Source organism: Fukomys damarensis, unplaced genomic scaffold (genome assembly GCF_012274545.1).
Source record: "Fukomys damarensis isolate Sample0158 unplaced genomic scaffold, DMR_v1.0_HiC HiC_scaffold_16, whole genome shotgun sequence".
NCBI lineage: Eukaryota > Metazoa > Chordata > Mammalia > Rodentia > Bathyergidae > Fukomys > Fukomys damarensis.
The window spans coordinates 19,373,325-19,396,644 of NW_022900928.1; the positions used below are offsets into that span (position 1 = coordinate 19,373,325).

General features: G+C 37.6%; 1 protein-coding gene across 7 annotated transcripts in view; it reads left to right on the forward strand.

Annotated features, from left to right (window-relative positions):
• Sbf2 (SET binding factor 2) overlaps positions 1-23,320 on the forward strand; it is a 350,526-nt gene that overhangs the window by 289,650 nt on the left and 37,556 nt on the right. For 6 of the 7 annotated variants that reach the window (XR_778567.3, XR_004517428.1, XM_010615281.1 and 3 more), the window contains 7 exons: positions 1,305-1,501; positions 2,958-3,098; positions 3,939-4,034; positions 12,936-13,120; positions 16,762-16,938; positions 19,457-19,558; positions 20,232-20,417. Coding sequence is in view for 5 of the 7 variants with exons in the window: in XM_010615281.1 (XP_010613583.1) it covers positions 1,305-1,501; positions 2,958-3,098; positions 3,939-4,034; positions 12,936-13,120; positions 16,762-16,938; positions 19,457-19,558; positions 20,232-20,417 (1,084 nt within the window). In the remaining 2 variants the exon portion in view is untranslated. The remainder of the gene's footprint in view (positions 1-1,304; positions 1,502-2,957; positions 3,099-3,938; positions 4,035-12,935; positions 13,121-16,761; positions 16,939-19,456; positions 19,559-20,231; positions 20,418-23,320) is intronic. The other variant, XM_010615279.2, reaches the window with a different exon arrangement.

Sequence of the window (23,320 nt, forward strand, 5' to 3'; positions counted from 1 at the left end):
ATTACTCAGTGAGACTGTACCAAGAACAGCCTCTGCTGATCTTCAGCACCATTTGCCTCAGCACCAGGGGTCATCCAGATGATAGTCCCACATGTGGCAGCGGGGAAGCCTAAGATCTGGGGTGTCGCAGAGTGCGGCCTGTGATATTCATGCAGTGAGAGGAGAAGACTGCCCCATCCAAGAGGCAGGGAGTGGAGGAGTGCACGGGTTCTTTCCCTGATAATTGAAACAGCAGCTCCTGGAGCCTTGTCTAACATATAATATCGCTGTGTCTAGAAGCAAGTTGGGGGGAAAGAAATAATAATATGGTATTAGAAATAAAGGATCCTATAAAGACAGTCACAATTTGACAACCAGTTTAAAAAAGAAAGAAAGAAAAAGAAAAGAAATAAAGGATCCTAAATGGAACTCTGTTTCCAGGATTCATAAATAATTATGTCCACAGCTTGGTCGTCTCCCTCCTCTCAGCACTGGTTTATGTCAAGATAAAGGATTTAGAAGTTCTGAAAACGGATGCTAGTGATGGCTGTTCAACATTGTGAATATAGTTAATGTCACTGATGTGTACACATCTATAAAACTTGCATTTTTTATTTTCCCAGCATTATATCCCATAATTTTATGATCATCTTTTGAAAAATTAAACATCAAAATGTAGTATTAATAGAATAGTGAGACTCATTTTCACATTTGAACATTTTGTTCTTCTACCAAGTCATTTGGTTTTAATTTTTAACCTTTCACCATCTCCTGTGGTCTGATATGGGTGTGCTTTGTTCTCTGTTGTCATTTCAGTGATCTATGAGTCGTTGGCAATTTGACTTACCATTTTCATAAAGTTGACATGAATCCACTAATCTTACAATCTTTAAGTTGATGAAAAGTAGTGTCTAAGGCAAAAGAAGCAGTTCTACAGAAGCCTTTTAAATAACTCAATGAAATATGTTTATTTTCTACGCTTTAGTTATTCAGCAAAAATTAGTCATAACTCAGAGGGACTCATTGCAAAAAACAATGCACAACAGTGGATGAGTTAACTATTTTCACCTTTTCTTTTAACTCCTGAAAAACTAAGGAGTTGCAATGAAGTTCTATGTTTAAAATATATTTCTTATCCCTCAACCAATGTGCTTCTGAGTCTTAGGAAATTACTGTGATGTTATGCTATTCATACCCTTATTTTCTGTCTCCCCTCCTACCTTCCTACCCCCCCTTTTTTATTTCTCTCCCCCTCCTCACTTCTCTCCCCATTTCTTTACCCTTCTCCCTCAATCACTCCTTTTCTTCCTTCCATGTCAATGAAGCTATCCTGGCCTTTTAGTGATACCTCAAGCTGTACAGGACAGTAGTTTACCAAGAGTAGCCCGCTGCTATCGACACAATCGCTTGCCTGTTGTATGTTGGAAGAGCTCAAGAAGTGGTACTCTGCTCCTTCGATCTGGAGGATTCCATGGGAAAGGAGTTGTTGGTCTTTTCAAATCTCAGAACTCCCCTCAGGCAGGTAAGCATCTCTACAGCACAATTATGACTTTCACTTGAGTATTCCTAGAAGTAAGGTGGGCATGGTGGCACATACCCATAGTCCTTGCTACTTGGGATACTGAAGCCAGAGGATTGCTTCATCCCAGAAATTTGTGGGTAGCCTGTGCAACATCGTGAGACTTTGTCTTTTAAAATATCTTCCTAAAAAATAAAATGTAAAAGGTGGAAATGCCAACTGTGTCCTTTCATCAAGCCTTTTCAACATAAAACATGTTTTAACAAGAACCACATTTGTCAGTTTAGGGTTCCACCTTGAATTTGACATCTTAATACATCTATTCTACACTTTAATTTCAGTAGATATTAGTATGATAAAGTATTTAGGTATTTTACTCCAGCAAATTGGCGTATCCACAGATGAAAACTAGATTGTACTAATCTTTTCCTTTCTGGGAAGCATCCAGATACGTTTAACAGCCTCAGAGGCAAGTTGGGATTCTGTCCCATGTGATAAGAGATGTGAGTCTACCCCCATGCCTCTTTAAAGTGCCTGACCCAATTTCATTGATTCTCTTTAGCTGCACACAAACCAGGTTCATATCCCCACCAACTCCAATTTGCTCTCAGAATTGTTTCTATTCTGTGCATTTTTTCCCCTCTTTTAGGAATACTAGGGAAGCCAGGAATGGTGGTGCACACCTGTAATCCCAGCACTCGGGAGGCTAAGGCAAGACCGTGGAGTTTCAGGCCAGCCTAGGTTACATAGTGAATTGAAGGCCAGTCTGAACTACATAGAGAGACCCTGTCTCAAAAAAAAAAAAAAAGATTACTAGGGAATTTAGTAGTAATCTTCTCTATATTTTCCCTGTCACTTTTTTTTTTTGTACCAGGGATTGAACTCAGGACCTCACACTTGCAAGGCAGTCACGGTACCACTGAGCTAAATCCCTGGCCCTACCTTTTCCCTATCTTACTCTACTTTTCCTCTACTCTTCCCTCAACAAACCTCCATAAGCTCATGTTCCCCATTAGGCCTAATGTGACACAGTGGAAGAAAGTTTCTGGTATCGGGAAAGTCTCACCTCCACCCATTCTGGGATACCAGGGGAATCCACTCTGTTCTCTGCTCCTGGTAGCATGGGCAGATTGTTGGGGGAGAGATCACCAAAGAGACATTGTGAACCTTCATGTCGAGTTTCTTCTATAAAGAGAAGCCATACCTGTGCTTGGAAGGTTAACCAGGGCTAGTTTTCTAGACCTCTGGGATCTTCTGGGAGAATGATGAAGCAATTAAGTAGGTGTGGTAAAGCCAGCATGTTAGAATTATTCACTTAATTGATTTGGGACTTTAAGTGGGACTGGCTTCTCTGTTTGGGTGTGGTAACATGAGATTGAATAAAGTATTAACAAATATATATAGAAGCTTGTTTTTTAACAAAGACAAGTTCTTTCATTCAGTATCTTTTCCTTTATAGCTCCTACCTCCTCTTTAGAATCTTCCAGTAGCATAGAACAAGAAAAGTACTTGCAAGCCTTACTGAATGCAGTTTCTGTCCATCAGAAACTCAGAAGCAACAACACCCTTACTGTCAGGCCAGCACTTGCTCTGTCTCCAGGTAAGATTCAGTAATGCTTTCCTTTCTGACAACTGTTCCAAAAGGCCTGACCCAACCCTGGATTGGTCTCCTTAGTTGTTTGCATATCCCCCTTAGAAGTCTTACCTTATTTAGAAATCAGCACCATTATCAATGTCTGGTAAATATTTAGAAATGTAATTATTTCCTTTTTAAAATAGTAAGAAAAGAGGAGGTAGGGAACATAAAGTCACCCTTTTTTTCTCCAGAAGTTGTCTTATGTAAACTGTAAAATATTATGAAGTTGAATGTATAAGTTGAACATCTGTTTATTAAATGTATAATTGTTAAAATCATCTTGTACAAGTTTGAAATTCTCAAAATTTCTGTAGTCTTTTATAATTTTGCAGTACAGTTTGTTTTCTCTAGATTTGGATGAAGCCATTAAGATTATACTAATATTCTGTTTCAGTCATCATGTGATGGAACCCCAAAGGGTTCATGTAGAGGTAACCCTAATGTTTTAGACACAGGAGCATGTGACTTGAGAAGTTGGTCTCTTTGGCTTAATCAGCTATTTGAATTAGCTCAACATAAGCAGAGAGTGGCTTTTCTTGTAATGTAACACCATGCATGCCTTGCTTCATTTATCATTAATTCTCTGATTGCACTTGCCAAACCTAACTCTGTAATCTTGCAAATGTGTGTTATCTCTGATGAAATAATAACATTACCTTGTTATCTCTAATAAAGCTTTGGTACTTAAAAAGTACAATGTTTGGCAGCAATTAGACGTGCTACACGTGAAGATAACTTTTTTGTCATTTGAGTAATGTTAACCCAAACAACATGGTTTTTGTTCTTCTTTTTGGCTGACTTTAGGGACTGAAAGGAGGACTTCAAGAATGTCCACTGTGCTTAAGCAGGTAGTGCCAGGACATTTGGATGTAAACCCATCCAATAGCTTTGCTCGAGGAGGTTAGTAAGATTGATTTTATAAATGAGCACTGATAACCTTAAAAGCAAAATATTTTTCTAGATAGTGAATATTTTTAAATCAACTAATTATGATTCATATTGTTCTTAATTACCCTTCTCTAAATGAATGATCAGATTACTAGCATAATGGCAGAAGATTTTAGCCAGATGGGACAATAAATAAAGTCGCTGCTGATGTCTTGCATATTGATGAGTTTGGGAGGAGTAAGGAATGAAAGGAGTGTGTTTAAATGGTACATCAGCCCTGAGAGCACTCCGTGATTCTCCAGGTTCACAGGGTAGGAAGACTGATGTGTTAGCTTTCCATTACCATGACAAAACACCTGAGGGGAATAACTTACATAAAGAGGAAAGACTTACTAGTTTATGGATTCAGAGGTTTTAATCCTTGGTCTCAGCCTTTTTACCTTTAGGCCTGAGATGAGGCAGAAAAATAATGGTGGGAAGTATGTGGTGTAGGAAACTGCACCTCATGGCAGCCAAAAAGCAAAGAGAAAAGTGGAAGGGGCCAGAGTCCAATGTCCCCTTTAAAGGCACACCCCTCCATGACCTCTCTCTTCCTTCCACTAGGCTTACCTCCCCAAGTTTCCACCATTTCCCAATAGCAACCCACACTAGTGACCAAGCTTTCAATACTTGACTCAGGCTTTGGGGATATTTAAAATCCAGACCACAATATGTGATCACAGAAATATAAACAGCTAAGCCAGGCGTGGTAGCGCACAACTAATCCCAGCACTTGGGAGGTTGAGACTGGAGGATCACTGTGAGTTCTAGACTACATAGTGACTTCCAGATCAGTCTCAGCTACATAGTAAAACCCTGTCTCAAAAAACCAAAAAAAAAAAAAAAAAGAAATGTAAACAGCTAAGAAAAAGTGGTAACATACCCAAAGCTATGCTTCCGAAACCTATTGTTTTAACTCCTGTTTTCCGAACTAGTTTAGAAAGTAGATAGAATGATACTTAGGTTTCTCTTTTTTTCCTCTGGGTCGTACTGTGGCTGCTGGTGTGAGGATATAAAGAAAGACTAAATAGTGGCTATTTTATGCTTCAAAAGGTGGTCCACTTTGATCTCTGGAAGTTTATCAAAGATGCACTCTTAGAGGAAATTCCAGACTAGGTAGCTCGATGATAAAGTCCTCCTCCTTCACAATGGAGTTACAGAATCTTGCACTCTTCCTCTTGTTTCCACCTTTATAATAATTCTTAATTCCCTTAAACTTGGTTCTGCTTAGTAATGGGAAACTCATTTCTCCCTTACAGTAATCCTTTGCATATGTAAGCATCTCTATTTGTTAGAAAGTTCTTTCTCCTTTGACCTAAAAATCTATCACTATATAACTTTTGCATATTGACTCTAGCTCTGTCCTCCAAAGTTGGAAACTAAGTATAATTTTCAATATCTTAGATCTTTGTATTTAAAAATTATTCTCATATTTCTAAGAACTTTAGTTAACTCTCTCTTCAATTCAAATGATGTAATCCATTTGCCATCCTCACCACTCTGGACTGTTCACAGAGTCAGTCCCAGAACTCTAGTTGTTCATGCAGCCTAAGATTCCATGGGGATAGCCCCATCACAGCGTTCTCCAGGCCGAGATTAACATCATCTGAAATCCCTGTCTCTTCTTCACAGGTTCTTCACTATTGTTAAAATACTGGCCTTGAGGGTCGTTATTGGACTACCATGTGCTGTACCATGTGCTGGGATGTTTTTTAGATGTGGAGTGTTCCATACTTTTGGATCCCATTTCTTTCTAGCACTGTATTAACTGTTTTTGCAAGCCTCTTGTCATCCATAGAGTTGATCATTATTTTTGTGTGATTTATTGCTTTAAAAATATTGAAAAAGCCAGAATTGAGGACAAAGGCTTATAGCAAAATAATACCAGCCTCTCCAAAAAAAGTTACTGGTCTATGCTGGTTTGGGTCTTCCTAATAAAACTCATCTGGCCCATATTTATAAATCCCCACTAATCTTTTTAATTTAAGATTATCAATTCAGATCATTACCTGCATTACAAAAGATTTTATGGTTATTTTGACATGATTTCAATCAGCGCTTTTTCCTAAGTAATCATAAATATTCTATTAATAACTCATTCTAGAAAAAAATAATTCATTCTAGAATTTGGTTCAGAATCAACATAAAAGCTCTGTTTTATAAAATTCACTTTTTTACTTTTTGGGAACCATGTGCAAGGTAGTTCTTTTTTCCCCCCTGTGTCATTAGAACTTTCTGTAGTTGCTGGAGTTTGTTTTGTTTTTTGTTTTGTTTTGTTGGTTTTTGTTTTGTTTTGTTTTGGTTGGTTTTGTTGGTGGTGGTGGTGGTGGTTTGTTTTTTGGGTTTTTTTTTTTTTTAAGTCCTCTTGCTAGTTAATCTGTCAGGTGTTGAGGTCATATTAATTTCCTAGGGCTACCATAACAAAGTGCGACAAATTAGGTGTCTTAAACAATAGTTTCATTGTTCTACAAGCTGTGGTCCAAGATTAGGCTGTCAGCAAATTGCTCTCCTGAGGACTGTTAGAATTTGTTCCATGTTTCCTTGCTAGCTTCTGGAGGTTTGCTAGCAATCTTTGACATTCTTTGGCTTAGGTAATATTCACCTAAATTTCTGCTTTCATCTTCACATGACTTTCTCCCTTTGTATCTGTCTCCAAATTTTCCCTTTTTAGAAAGGAACCAGTCATATTGAATTAGGGCCTCACTGTATTCCAGTATAACCTTAGCTAATTACATTTATAACAATCCTACTTCCAAATAAGGTCACATTCTGAGTTACTAGAGGTTAAGACTTCAACATATGAGTTTTGGGGAACATAATTCAACTTACAACAGTCATACAACAGCCTTTTTCTGAACTTTTACAATGGTATTGTTTTATAAATTTTAGATACAAACCTCATTCTTCTTATCATTTCCTTCTCAGTGAATTTGAACTAAAAGATAGTACAGCAATTTCTCCTAAGTTTTCTGGTATTTCTCTTGTTGAGAACTCTTGTCAGGGAAAGTGGTTACCTACCAGATCAGCCAAAGGTACAAACACTTTCAGGTCCCTGAAAGCAGTTCATGTTCTTGTACCTACCTTCAAGTATAGGGCTCTTCATTCTTCCAGAGAACTGAGTACTCTTCCTCCAGAAATTTGCTTTTTTCTGTATGGGAAGAACTTCGTGCGTCTTCTCTCTCTTAACCTTTGCCTGTATTCTCTTCTATTTTAAATATTTTTTTTTCATTCCTTTCATTACCATACAACCTTTTTAGTTTTATTTTTATGTTTTCACTGTGCACCTTTTCTGCTCTGATGAGCCAGAGTTTGCTGCTCTGATGAGCTTGACTGTCACCATTTTTCAGCCAGAGGGATCACTTTGTATTCATCATACACACTTATGAGTTGATATGGGAGGGATACATCCTGCTTTACACAAGAGCTTATAAAATGAGATGTGTGGCAACATGTAGTGGCACATGCCTGTAATCCTAGCACTTTAGGAGGCTGAGGCAAGTGGATCACAAGTTCAAATGTAGCCTGGGCAATTTAGTGACTTAGCAAGATCACAGATAGATAGACAGATAGGTGATGTAGCTCAATAAAAAGGCCCAATTTTGGTTTTTCATTTAAAGTTAAAAGAGCTTTTTAGCCTTATGGGGAAAACACATATACTTACAGCTTGGAGAAATTACATTATTGAGTAGAAAAGTGCCAGGAGAAAATTTGATACTGCCTCTTAAATATCAAAAATACAATTAAGTAGGGGCCAGGGATTTAGCTTAATGGTTCTGCTGCCTGCCTCACAAGTGCAAGGACCCAAGTTTGATCTCCAGTACAAAAAAAAAAAAAAAAAATACAATGATGTAGCTGTCACATGGAGGCAGCTTTTTAATTTTCCACCCTTTACATCTTCATGACCCCTTAAGTTCCTCTATATGTATTATTCTGTTCTTGAATTAACCTCAAGGTAGGTGTATTAAGAAGCTGAGAGATCAAGTGACTTTGTTGATATCACACAGCAACTAGCCCTATAACTGGGGCTGGAGTTAGCTCATTGTTGTAGCATTCACTGCAACATTATTTAGTGAATATATCTTGGGTCTCAAGCACTAAGTTAGGTGTAGCATCACATTGATAGTAAAGTATCCCAATCTCATGTCCAACCTAAGTATCCCATTTCTTTCTCTCCTTTATTTGATCTAGACAAAGTGGAGGGAATAATACTAGTACTTAAGAAGCATGTATGATCTGAACAATATGTGTTCCCATGGGGGAATGAACTGCATCATTTCTTCACTGAAGTGCTCCCCTTAGCCAGTCCCTAATGGACATATCCAAGGTGATGTGATTTCATAGGTTGAAATATATTTTTATTTCAGTTACATTCAAATTAAAATTGTAACCCCACCAGTTACTGTATAGTAATAAACAAATTAGGAAACCTCTTACTTCTCAGTGTACTCCTCTTTGAAATGGAAATAATAATAATACTTAGCTTTAGGTAGTTATGAGGAATAGATTAAATAATATATAAAATACTTAATAAACACTTAATACACTTATGATAGGACTTCCATAGATGTTAGTTACTATTGCCTACTGAAAGGAAAGAAATTCTCCATTTGCTCTTACATTGCACTGATCCTCCTTAATATTAGGCCATAGAAAGTAGACCAGTGCCAGGTGTGGTGGCGCATGCCTGTAATCTCAGCACTCAGGAGGTTGATGCAGGAGGATCACTGGGAGTTCGAGACCATCCTGGGCTACACAGTGAGTTCCAGAGCAGTCTGAACTACATAATGAGACCCTGTCTCAAAAAAACAAAAAAAAAGAAAGTAGACCAGTAACTTTGCAACTTTTTGGATCATAACTCACAATAATAAACACGTTTCAGGGATGGGGATTTAGCTCAGTGGTTCCACCACCTGCCTTGCAAGCACAAGGACTCGAGTTCGATCCCTGGTACCAATAATAATAATAATAATAATAATCACAAAAATATCTGTGTATATACATTCGTAGTGATTTTATATCACAGCTCAGGTGGTACTGAGCCACATTGTAAAATGCATATATACTGAACATTTTATGAAACAGTAGTCATCTATACTCCATGAAGTACACACAGTGTTTTCAGTTGTAATCTCTCACTTTTTAAAAGAAAATTGTGATTTGATCTGCTAAGATGATTTCACAAGTCACTAGGGAAATCCTACAGTTTGAACAAAAACTGCTCTTGTCCTTTGCTGGTGTCAAATATCTAGGACATCTAGGAATCACTCAGGAAATCCAAAGAGCCCTTACCACCATCAATGCAGTAGTAAAATTCCTTTGGTCAGATGACTTCCAGATGGGATTCCAGTTCTCAGAGCCCTATACTGGCCCCATATCAGTACAAGCCATTTTTATTATTGCTGCTTTTCTACTCAGCAATAAGCACTTGACAGTTTTTCATTAATAACTCTCTATTTCAGGACATACTTAATGTTTTTAATATGCCTCTTTTCACTCTTACAGTGAAAATATTTGAGTTGATATAGTAAAGACTTGAAACAGGCACAATGTATTCATTTCCAAAAGGAAAATACTAAACATATGTTTTGAATGCCTATGTGTATGACTGTCAGCATGGATACAAGAATAAGTATGACTAGGCCTTTGCTTTTATAAGACCACAGTTGTATAGACTGAGTGTGCAAATAATCACAATGCAGTGTGATCAGAGTTTAAATAGAGCTCCCTGTAAGTCAGGACAGTTAGAAATACCTTTCCAAGTAGTTCACATTATACCTGGATTGTATTGATAAGTTTTGCAATTGCTGGGACAAAATACTACCAATAGAGGAGGTTTATTTTGGCTCCTTGCTTCAGGGGTTTCAGTCCATGGTCAAATGGCTCCAAGTCAGGAACATCCTGGTGGAAAGGGCATCAAAGGAAAGCTGCTTGAGGCATGGCACCCAGGAATCAGAAAGCAGGGAAAGAGCACAGAAGAAGGGACCAAGGATCAGATATAGTGTCCACAGTCATGTTCCCATGACGCTCTTCCTTCAGTTAGGCCCACCTCTTAATATCCCATTCACCTATGAACTCAACAGTGGATTAATGGGTCAAGGTGACTTGACAATAAAGATTAACTAGCATATAAATCTTTAGGGTTAGGGAGTTTGCCAGATAAAGAAATGGGAGAAATTATTCCAGACAAAGACTAATAAAAGAAAGTGTGATATGTTTAAGGAAGTTTCTTAGAATCGGAAGCTTCACTGTAATTATCTCAGTATCCCACATTCCAGTAAGAAAGCACAAAGAAAAGCACTCATTCAGCACATGGGAGACCTTGTGCCTTTGCTGTGTAGTCCCAGGTCCTTGTTCTGTCTTGCAGTTGCATTCTCTATATGCCATTAGCCAGCTTCTGTGAAACACCTATTTTATGATTTCCTTTAGCCACTAAAACCATGAATACTCTTCATTTCTTGCTTCCGAAGGAGGGAAGTAGGACTGAAAATCCCTTGTAAAGACTTTTTTTTAATCACAGTATGTCATATTTGGTGCAATTTTGCATTGCACAGATTAATTAATACTGCTATTACAGTTAGTTATTGAGATGGGGGTATTATTTAGTAATGCTTTCCTGGCATGTGCAAGACCCTCTGGGTTCAGTCCCCTGTAATGCAAAAAAAGAAAAAACATGTGGTGCTGAATAAATGCAAAATCATTTCCCTTAATTTACATAAGCAGTTCTTTTGCTCAGGAAATGATGTGACTACTCAGCATTTTTGTTATTAACAGGTAAAGTTTGCCATAGTCTTAAAATAACTTATTTCTAATGGAAAAAAGAATATTACTCAAATTACAAAAGTATTATCTCTAATACCGCTTATCATTTTGGTGTAAGTAGGGGTTTTAAGAGAGGTCATTACTTCAGTCATCACAGCTGGCTGTCTTAGGGGTATTAGGCATTGTCACAGGATCATGAATTTGTGTTGCTTATATTTATAAAAAATAAATATAATTTATAAATAAAAAAGGAAAGAAGGAAGATACAGTGGCAATACTTAATGCTCTACTGCAAAAGTATACCCTTAGTTATTCCAAATGGTTGCTAGAGCTTTCCTGGTGATGATCTTTCTCAGAGAACAAATGTGTTGTACAACACGTAGCATTTGCCAGTCATTCTCTTCAATACTAGGGACAGTATATTCCTACCATTTGCACACACACTCCAAATTTCTTAATTTTATTATATAAGTTTATTTCTGACTGAATGACAATCTTCAAAAGCTTGTTCCATTTGGTATAATTTTTTAATGGCACCCTCTGCTGTGCTTTCCATTTCACTGTGCTTACAGTATTTTTAATAGGTGCTGGAATTTCATTTCACAAGCACTCAATTCATCTTTTTGTGACTGTGCAGCTTTTTGTTTGTTAATTAAATCTACTTTAATTATGTTTACATTTTCTCTCTGTTAACAATCTTAAAAATTAAATAGTCTTTTTCTCTTACTCAACCTGCTCTGCTGTTTGCTACTGTATGCATTTCATTTCTCCTCTGTCTTTAATCTTGCCTACCAGTGCATGAGCACAGAGATAAATGTTTTACTCAGTCAAATCCCAAATCTTCAGCTAAGGGAAGAATCCATAATCAAGGTACTGTATTAAGTGTCCTGATGTGTCACTCTTTTAAACCATCTTCATATAAAAGTATGTTACAAGTGACTTTTTTTACGTTTGTCAAATTATATCCTTTATCCTCATCCACATTCTGAATTTCCTGTGGTTCCATTTACAAATAAACAATTTGTCATAATACCTATGAAAAACATATAGAATTATATAGAAAAATACATTTATTTTAGACAGAAATCACCTATGAAACCTTTTCTTGGAAACTGGCCCCTTAACCCCATAAAGAAGCAGATGTGACCAGTCACCTAGAAACATGTCTTGATTTCATTAGGCAATGATTTTCTCAAATAGCCTTTCTATACCTAGAGAAGAAAACCCACTAGCCCTCCACCCTGTGTCCCTGCCACTGGTATGAACATCTCAGTCTACAGAATTTCTGAAGGGCTTTCTTGTTTGAGGGTGCTCCCGTTCTAGTCAAATTTGAAAATTAACATATGCTTATGGGTTGGATGTTTCATATTTAATGATTTCCCTTGTAAATAGAAATCCTTGATTTTTCTGAAAGAAATAAAGTCACCTTACATCACAAGACTCTTCTAGCTGTTTGGCTTGGCTCTTCCCTTAGAATACATCTGCTTCTGACTATATTATAAAGAAAGCCTCCTGTAATTCAATGAAATACATATTACTAAATTTATAATTTCTCATGGATACTGGAAAAAGCTGTAACATAATCTTTATGCACTTAAAGTTACATCATTGGCGTGATATATATGTTCTAACTCCAGCTTTCAATTTTACATTTAGTAAGTTTCTAGCTTACATGTTAGACTAAATTTCTTGTTGAATTAACTAAGAAGGCAGGAAAATGTTCCTTACTTCTCTCTTGAAGCCCTGAGAAATTGACTTACTTAGTGTTCTAACTCTCTGGCTTCATTATTGCTTCTTGCCTGCATTTTTTATTTTGTGACAGTACCCTCTTTCTATTTATGATTTCAATATGCACTTATAAGTACTGAAGTTAGATCAACATTTTAAAATGGGATATTATTGACTTCCTACATCCTTCTGATTCAAAGGTGATTTTGAAATTCTATATTGAATAATGCTTGTTACAAAAATAGATGGAAAATGATCATTGTGATTCATGATCACTTAACTCCCTATTACCTCTAAAACTGTAGATCCAGAACATGCGTTTTTTTCTTTATCCATGCCATTCCTGCATCAGCTTGTCTCAACTTGATTCTTCTGACTTTTATGAAGGTGTGTGGGCAAGTCTTCGCTCCAGCACTCGCTTGATCAGCTCTCCAACATCCTTCATTGATGTTGGCACCCGGCTGGCAGGCAAAGATCACTCAACATCCTTCAGTAATAGCACCTACCTACAAAATCAGCTCTTGAAACGCCAAGCAGCCCTTTATATATTTGGTGAAAAGTCACAACTAAGGGTAAGTTGTTTTTCTACCACTTAGAAACTTTAGGGATATACTGAGACAGTTTATAAAACCTGTCACAAGCCACTTTTCCCAGAAATTTTTTATAGTGTAATTAACCTGAAGTTAATCTAAAAAAAAGTTACTTCTCTTTATCTACCTATGTGTGTGCATATTTACTAGGCAGTAAAACATTTATTCATAATCTTAACAATTAGCATAAATATCATTAGTATTAAGAAGTACAAAAAAGAAATAGAGCTTATTCAGGCTTGTTTTCCACTATCTTGATTCAGTTTCCACAGGTACCTAAGCCCATGGCAAAACAGATGATTTTGTTATGAACCTATCCATATGGAAGACCACAGGGAGGTAGAAGGGTGGAGAGAGGAAGAATATGGCACCATCTGTGGAGGCAAGGGAAGGCCTAAGCTAGTTTTTCTAAGTAATGTGTTTTCAAACTTTTCAAGGTTGCATCTGTAGACCCATGTCCTAAAATATGTCAGAAAATCAAAATATTACGTGCTAATAAACCTTATACTTACTATATTATGTTAAGAAGCTTCAACATACTGAGGTCTCATAAACTGTAAAGATAGTCTGCATCTCCAGAAGCAGCAGTAATGCCTTGAGTTTGTTTTCCAGTCACACATTAGAAAATAAACTGTATCACTACTCACAAGTATGTATGTATTGAACGTATTGCTTTTTTTTTCTTTTTTGTACGGAGGATTGAACTCCGGACATTTACCACTCAGCATTTACCACTGACAATCTAGACAGGCCTCTGGCTGAACTGTACAGGAGAAACTTTAGGCAAGGTGCTCTCACAGGATTCCACATGCTTGGCTCTTAAGATGCCAGTGACTGTTGGGCATGATGGCGCTCTCCTGTAATCCCAGCACTCAGGAGGCTGAGTCAGGAGGATCGCTGTAAGTTCGAGGCCAGCCTGGGCTACATAGTGAGTCCCAGGTCAATCTCAACTACACAGTGAGACCCTGTCTCAAAAAACCAAAAAAAAAAAAAAAAAAAAAAAAAAGCGAGAGAGATACCAGTGACTGAGTCATATCCTCTGTGCATACTGGCATTGTAGCCCTTTGCTGGTTTCTAAGCTGCTGTCATCATGGAATCACCAACCTGTAGGGCAGAGGGCATTAAACTACTGCATACATGTCCTCTGATACAACAGACCATTTTATATCCAGAAAATAGCTGGAGCTCTTTTCAAGAGCAACGCGAGTCTGCACATGCTCTGAATCATTCCCTGAGGTTTGCCTCCAGAATGTTCACCTCTGATATTCCTTTCACCCATCAGTCTTCAGGTCAGCTACATGATTGTGCATAGCAAGAAAGACCACTTAGGACCCTTCCTTAATTCAGTTTTGTCTGTAGTGTATGGCTCCCTGCCTTATGTGTGCCACATTCTAGCTAACGTGCTGTCCAGCTATAATTCCACATCTTTGTGTCCTCCCAACAAAGGAAGCATAAAAGAAAGCCAATAAGAGACAATGGCTTATCCAAAAGAATCTTGAATTTGTCCTCCTCTCCTTTTTAAATTCATAACCATTAATAGTAACAAAACCCTTATAACCAACAGTGTCTCTTATCACTATGCTTAATAATTCTTGGCTTCTAAGATAAGCACTCAGGGCTGGGGACATGGCTCAGCGGCACAACATCTGCCTGGCAAGTGCGAGGTCCTGAGTTCAATCCCTGGTACCAATTAAAAAAAAAAAAACTAGGCATATCTATTTTACAAATAGTTGGAAAATAGAAAGGAATCTGTGTTTCCTGGAAACAAGCTATCTTTTATCTAAGATGAAAAACTAAACAGAGGAACTCATATATACTGCTAGATTCTTTATACCAAGCCTTAACATCATGACTCTATGTTGTACAATAGTCATCATAATTATTTCAGTCACTATTTTACCATCTAATAGTGCCGGCTGCTTAGGTTTCTTTATTTTCTATATGTAAAATTGCAGTCACATTTCCAAGCATATAGGATTGGGGTGGGGGGTTTAAGGTATAACTCTATAGGGTTCTTTCTCTGTATTTTAGATTATTTCTTTGGGGGAGGCTAATACTTCATAGGCAAGCTTTTTTTTTTAGATTATTCTATAGAGTAGCTTCTTTAAAATATCATGAAGACAAATGCCTTAAGATGAAGAAACTTTTTTTTTCCTGATACATATTAGAAATCCTGTCTTTTAAAAAACAATGTAGGAAGGACAGGGATTTGGCTCAGTGGTTCTACCGTCTGCTTCACAAGCGCAAGGGCCCGAGTTCGATCCCCAGCAACAACAACAACAACAACAAAATAATAATAATAATAATAATAATAATAATAATAATAATAATAATAATAATAATAATGTAGGAGTTTTTCTTTTCATTTAAATTTTTGATAGACCTTTAAGCTCCAAGATAAGTAATATAAAACATTAAATAGACTGTCTAGGAGCAGGATTTTTTAAATTGTAAGTAAAATACACAACAAAATTTACCATCCTAACTATGTTGGGTACAATTTAATATTATTAAGTATGCTCACATCATTTTAAAACGAGTCTCACCAGGGATTCACCTCATTGGTTCCATCATCTGCCTCATAAATGCAAGGTCCCAAGTTCGATCCCTGGTACCAAAAAAATAAAAAATTAAAATTAAAATAAAACCAATCTCCAGAAAGCAGTTTAATTTTTGAAAAGCAGATGATCCAATAGATTAATTTGAGCAGAAGGTGAAGAAAGTAAAAAGAAGCAAAATTAATTCATTCTTTGGTATGAGAAGTTAGAAGACTTAAATCTTCTTCAGATCTAGGCAACCAGATTATCCAAATGAAATACACCACTGGGCCAGTATAACATTCTTTCATTATAAATGCAACAGCTCATACCTCAAAAATATAAATTCCATATGGATTAAAGATGTAAATGAAAAAAGTATCAAATAAACATACGTGTTTACATACATGATACATGTTTCATAGTGAGTGAAAATCCCAAAGAGAGAAATTAAAAGTCTTGCATATTTTATTGTATATAATTTTTTATTACCGACTTTTAAAAAAATAACCACAACATTCAGTAGTTTTAGGGCAGTGAGATAGTAATTTTTATCTTTTTCAGTGTTTACCTTTTTTTAATTTTTACAATGAATATATTTTACCTGCCTAATCAACAAATGTATGTATGTCTGCAAAATCTAATATGTACAGTTCTGGAACCCCATTGTATTACCATTTAATTACAGTGTCCCTCTTGCAAAGACCAAGTTTATGCAGTTAGATTAACCCTGCTATCCCATGTGTGATTGGCTACTCCTTAAACCTCTAAGTTCATGGCCTTTGATTGGCTTATGTGTGGTGGTATAAGCTGTGCCACGTTCCAGCCTACTGGTAGTCTCATTAGGTTCTTAGAGTGACAGCATTCCTCAGATTCGTAACATACTCTAGAGAGGAGAGGCACATCACTAGCCTTAGAGCCTACTGACACATGAGCCATACAGCACTGGCTTTCTTGACACCATTGAAGTCTTTGCAACTATCTGGTCTCATTAACTGTATGTACCATTAAGCACTGCTCTGTTGAAAACTTTTGCTTTTCACCAAAGCACTTCATATGCCTAATTTTCTTCATCTTCATCCACAGAGCTTCAAGGTAGAATTTGCTTTAAATTGTGAATTTGTTCCTGTTGAATTTCATGAAATCCGACAAGTGAAAGCCAGTTTTAAAAAGCTGATGAGGGCTTGTATCCCAAGCACCATCCCTACTGACTCAGAAATAACCTTCCTAAAGGCCCTGGGAGACTCTGAGTGGTTCCCACAGGTAATGTCTCAAGAAGTTTGTCTCATAGCTTTAAGAAGGGGCCAAGTGGAGATATAGAATCAATACAGTATTTGAGAAGAAGATGTTTTATTCCTCCCTATTCCACACTCTCCATTGTTGTATGCTTTCTGTTAAGGTCATTCAATTTCAGGAAGCAATACTGTGTAAGAGGTGAAAAGGTAGAATTCTTGATGACTGAGTTTTTATTTCTGTATAATTGAAAGTTTAGTGTCTAAAAGACGCTAATGAGAAAATTATTTTGTATGAAAATTTTATGTATAAATTTAATCAGCATGTATTTATAGAGCTCCAGTTTTGTTGTCAAGACAGTAAGGATCCAGGATATAAGAAAGGCAATTTTTGCATGACTAAGAGCCTTTCTCTCTCCCTCTCTCACCTTTTGTTTATCTCTGCCTGTTCCATGTCTCTAGATTTTATAATCATACCACTACCAAAAAGTACATTGAATGCCTCAAACATTCAATTTGGTCAACCTTAGAATATTGTTAATTGAGCTTTTACTGAGAATTAAGAGGAAATAGGGGGCCGGGAATTTGGCTCATTGTTTCTGTCACCCGTCTCTCAAGCACAAGGATCTGAGTTTGATCCCTGGTACAAAAAAAAAAAAAAAAGAGGAAATAGTTATGCCAGCACACGAAATGTGCTTTCCACAGAAAGAAATATATTTATGACACTGATGCAGACTTTTGGCCAATAGCATCTCTGCAATATAATTTAAGCTTTTCTTTCAGTCCCTAAGGCTATGTCCATTATTCTTTCCTGCTGGCAAGAATTTCCAGTTTTTTAGTACTTTGGATCCATCTACCTCCTCCAAGCACCTAGCCTCTGTTAAGGAGGAAAAGGGGTTGTTTTTCTTTTCTTTCTTTCTTTTTTTTCTTTTTTGAGACAGGGTCTCACTATGTAATTAAGACTGACCTGGAACTCACCATGTAGCCCAGGCTGGTCTCGAACTCACAGCAATCCTCCTGTCTCAGTCTCCTGAGTGCTGGGATTACAGGCATGCACCACCATGCCCGGTTTAAAGGGGTTGTTTTTCTATAGTATATAAGACTAAAAGGCAAAGAAGCCAAGGAACAATGTCAGTACCTAGGAGTGATTGTTCTCAAGGTACTTAAACTGTAGAGGAACACAGCTACATATGCAGTTAGTTATAACTATATTATCATGATATTCTGAGTACCCATGGAAAGAGCTAGCAATACTTAACTTCTGTCCCCACATTATGAGCCCCAGGCCCTTACCATCCCTACCACCCAACTATTGTCTCTCTGTGTTGCTAATATATTCTGTGCTTTGCTTCTTGCTGGACAAATGCGCCTGTACCAGCAATTAGAGATTAAAATAGTGGCAAATATTTCCCTACTTGGGAGAGTGATATTTTAAAAGTTAACAAAATAAGCCGGGTGTGGTGGCACATGCCTGTAATCCCAGCCTCGGGAGGCTGAGGCAGGAGGATTGCTGTGAGTTCGAGACCAGCCTGGGCTACATAGTAAGTTCCAGGTCAGTCTCAACAGCCACAACAACAAAACAAAAGTTAACAAAATATAGCAATGATAAGCATAAGAGAATTCAGGCCTAGTAATAGCAGTTTTATAGGAATAGCTAGAGAGGAGATTCTCACTGCAAGATAAGACATGTATCTTGCCCCTTTGCCTAAAATAACCTGTTCAAAATATGGGGTTTTTTTAGTTCAGAGTTGGATTCATACTGGACAGTCCATCATATGGCTCAAAATATTTTTTAAAACTAGAATCACACACGTTTGGTTTTGAAATCTATGTTATGTTTATACCCTAATTAATTACTCATTAAGGACTTTGAGTCACTTGGCCTGGCTTAAAAGCTGAACACAAATGTAAATACACAGTGACAAATATCTTTTCTTAACATACAATTCAAGTACTATAAAAATCATCCTTTTAAAGTGTACAGTGCAAACAGGAATGGTAAGTTATACCTGCAATCTCAGCACTTCAGAGGCTGACACAGGAGGATCACAAGTTCAAAGCCATTCTAGACCACAGAGTAAGAACCTATCTCGAGAAAATTTTTTTAAAAATTAAAGTATACAATGCATTGCTTTTTCATATACTTACAACTTTATACAACCACCCGAAAAATTGAGAGAATGTATTACATCATGGAAAAAATTTAAGTCCAGTAACTATATTGAGGAGGCCACTTAAAATCTCTTTTCTGCTTGATGGAATTATAGCCCTGTGCTTTTTGGAAAAAACATTATAATGTCATTTTATTTTATTTTATTATGTATTATTTGAATACATTGTTTTCATTGTTTTTAATTATTTATCTACCTTTAAGATGTCTCATTGTTTAATATTTTTTTAATCTTGATTTCACAAGACCTTTATGGTTCTTTTTATAAGTGCTTCATCCTTAATTTGTTTGATTATCCAAGGCTGATGACAGCAAGGCTGTCTGCCCTCTGTGCTGAGAGGGTGCTTGTCTAATTGTGACCGCCTTTCCCATCTCTTAGCTTCATAGGATAATGCAGCTGGCTGTGGTGGTGGCAGAAGTACTCGAGAATGGCTCCTCAGTCTTGATCTGTTTAGAAGAAGGCTGGGATATCACTGCACAAGTAAACTATTATATAGTTTTTCAGATATTTCATTTATATTTGTATTTCCTTTTTTTTTTTAATTCTGTGGGTGAATCTTTTGTATGAGTAGGATGCTTATGGACAAAAAAAGTCCTGTGTTAAACACCACCTGGTATCCATGAAGAAGCTATGTTCCCTGCACTGTTAGCACCTGCAAAGCCTGCAGTTCTTGTTCAGGGCGTCAGGTTCCCACATCTACCAATGCACTGTAAAAGCTTGCAGATGGAGCCCTTTGCCAGCAATGCTGGACATGGACCATCCTTGCTGGGTTTTATCTGTCTTTTCTCTGGCTCTAAGTCCCTCCTTTATTAACTCCAAAATGAAAAGGGAAAGTATGAATACAAATTAACACATTAATCAAAATAGGATACAGTTAAACTGTTCCTCTGAGACTTCATTAATCAATCTAGAAAAAGGCCACATTCAGCAAATTTGTCAGTAAGAAAACTTGTATCCAAAATGAATTTTAGTTGTTACTGGAAAGTGCAGAATCCATTTGTTTGCCATCCTGGACCAGTTAGTAAATGCATTTATTGTCCAGTTAACTTCGCTTGTGAATTAGCCATCATCAAAAGCAAATGTTTTTATCTAAGAAGCAGAACATTTTCAGGACTGAAATTAATAAAGTGTATTTATCCTGGTTTTGCCCTAGGTGACCTCCCTGGTGCAGTTACTCAGTGATCCCTTTTATAGGACACTTGAAGGTTTCAGAATGTTGGTTGAAAAAGAGTGGCTCTCTTTTGGTCATAAATTCAGTCAACGGAGCAGCTTGACCCTCAACTCTCAGGGTAGTGGTTTTGCTCCAGTCTTCCTACAATTCTTAGACTGTGTACATCAGGTAAGTACACAGGTATAAATTGATTGCTCTGAAGGAAAAAAAAAGTATTAGCATTTATTGAGCATTGTAGTGCTGTGCTGCGTACCTCCCTTTCATAACTTAATAGTAGAATGTGCTAAAATCTTATCATTAGACTCCCAGAGATGGAAAAGAAAAAGAACCAGTGAACTTCTGGATGTAGGGATTGCTGAACTGACTATTGAACTGGCCCCTAAGTGAGGTAGTTAGCATTCTAAATTCCCACCTCCAAAGAAGAGGACTGGACATAGACGTATTCTCCAAGATGTGGACAAGGGTAGAATAGTAAAAATTTCCAGGCATTGCCACAACCTGAAAGCCAGCAAATGGTCTATCCAGTTTGGGAGCGCCCTACATATTGCTAAAAACACAGTAGATAGAGCCTAATCACTAGAGAAATAATCAGCCCTAGCCAAGCAAGCTTATGGGGTTGAAATCACTGTCTTAGTTCTACAGGATGACCTAGTTGAGGCTGATCAAGAGGCTATAATCTAGTGAAGCCCCAGTGAGGGTACTCCAGACTGCATCAGTTACAGACCCTTCTTAAAGGGGGTTTTTGCTCAGGTTTGGGCTTGAGAATTACATGGCACTGGCCTTTCAAGTTGAAGGCTAAATTGGCATAGGAAAAGCAAGGTTGACATTTCCAGCTTTGTGTCATCTTGTGCACTACAAGCCAGGGTATAGATAAACAGATTCGGGCACATCACATTTAACAACGAGCCTCTTTGAAATACATGGATTTCAAGTATCTATTGGAAGGAAAGGTGGAAATGTTTTCAGGAAGCAAAAATAGAACTGGGTCTTCTGAAAAGGTCAAGTAGGAATGTAGCTATTTTGTTTTGTTTTTATTAGTCACTTGAATTTTAAAATAACAGTTCAGTTGAACTATATTGTATGTCACATAGTTCACTTTTTTTTTGAGACAAGGTCTCACTTTGTACTCCAGTCTGGTTTTGAGCTTACTATGTAACCAGCCCAGGCTGGATTTAAACTTCCAGAGATCCTCTTGCCTCAGCCTCCCAAGTGCTGGGCTGACAGACATATGCCACCATACCTGGCATAGTCCACCTATTTAAAATGTACAATTCTTCCACTGCCTGCCTCACAAGTGCAAGGTCCTGAATTCAATCCCCGGTACAAAAATAAATAAATAAAATGTACAATTCAATAGCTTTTAGTATATTCAGAGTTGTACCACAGTTATCACAATTCTAAAACATTTTAGGATCTTTGTATATAAAAAATGCATATCATTCCCCAAAATATTTCATACTGATTAGTAGTGACTATCCATTCACCTCCCCCACCCCCACCCCACACACGACTGTGCTTGTGATTACTTCAGCTTGCTTTTTTTTGCTTTTTTTCTTTTTTGGGGGGGATGTGTTTGAGACAGGGTCTCACTATGTATTTGAGACTGACCTGGAACTCACTATGTAGCCCAGGCTAGTCTGAACTCACAGCGATCCTCCTGCCTCAGCCTCCTGAGTGCTGGGATTAAAAGTGTGCCCCACCACGCCCGGCTGCTTCAGCTTGCTTTTTAAAGAAAAGACCTGTAAATGTATATCACCCCAAAAGAAATTCCATACCATTAGCAGTGACTTTCCATTCCCCACCACCAACTCCCCCCACACACACACATAAACACACCCACAAGGCTATGCTTTTGATTGCTTCAGTTTGCTTGTTAAAAGACCTCTTGAGGGTTGGGGATTTAGCTCAGTGATTCTGCTGCCTGCCTCACTAGCACAAGGAGCCAAGTTTGATCCCCACTGCCCCCCGCCAAAAAAAGGGACCTCTTGAATAATTTCAGTCCATCTTTCTGAGCAGCAGCTGGAAGCACTACTAATCTGAGCTTATACTTTTAAACTCTTTGCAGCTAGTGGTGTATTCTCTTTAAATATTAACCTTCCTGTTCATACTCATTTTGGCAATAAGGTGAAGGAAAAGGTTGGAGAATACTATCTCTGAAACAGAAAGCTTAACTGAGGCCATGGAGAGGAGAAAGAACCCCTTCTTGTTTCAATATAGATGAAAGTATGTGAGTTCTTCATGAAAACACTTATTATTTTGCTTATTTTTCCATTTCCTGACCCCACCATACCACCACTACTAAAAATAATTAATAATATGTATTTATTTGCACTGTTCTGAGCACTATATGTTATTTTATTTTATAATCTTAAGTCAGGGATTTAGCTCAATGGTGCCGCCACCTGCCTCGCAAGCACCAGGTCCTGAGTTTGATCCTTAGTACCAAAAAACAAAAACCAAACCCTACAATCTTTAAACCTTTTCCTGACCTCCCTCATTTGTATTCCTTGAGAGCTTGTTTGGAGGTTCTAGCAGGAGAGTGCAGCTACTCCTATACCTTGACGGAGGAAAATGTTCCTCTCTCAGGGTTAGCCGTCCTCTTCGACCAAGCACACAGCTTCGGGAGGGATGTACATGGAGTGGTGAGGGAGGAGGGGACCCCACCTAGCCAACCAAATCAGCAGAATCCACCCTGGAAATGAATGTGTGACAGATGTCACAGCCCGATGGCCCTCACATCCCTCCTTTGTCTTCCTAATTATGTACTGACTTCTTTGGCACCTATGAAACTTATCAGTATATTTATTTGTATGTGTCTGTTACCTTCTATTTACACTAAGAATATTGGGAACAGATACGTTATACAAGTTTTCATGTCTCTGGTAGCTAACACAGACATAATTTGTCCCTAAATAAAATAACACTCAATATATATGTATTACCAATTTAATGAAACTTTGAATGATCCCATCTCGTTCATGCACTCGCCAACTTTGATCATTTAGAATATCCCGAGTAGGGGCCGGGGATTTAGCTCAGTGATTCTGTCGCCTGCCTCACAAGCGCAAGGA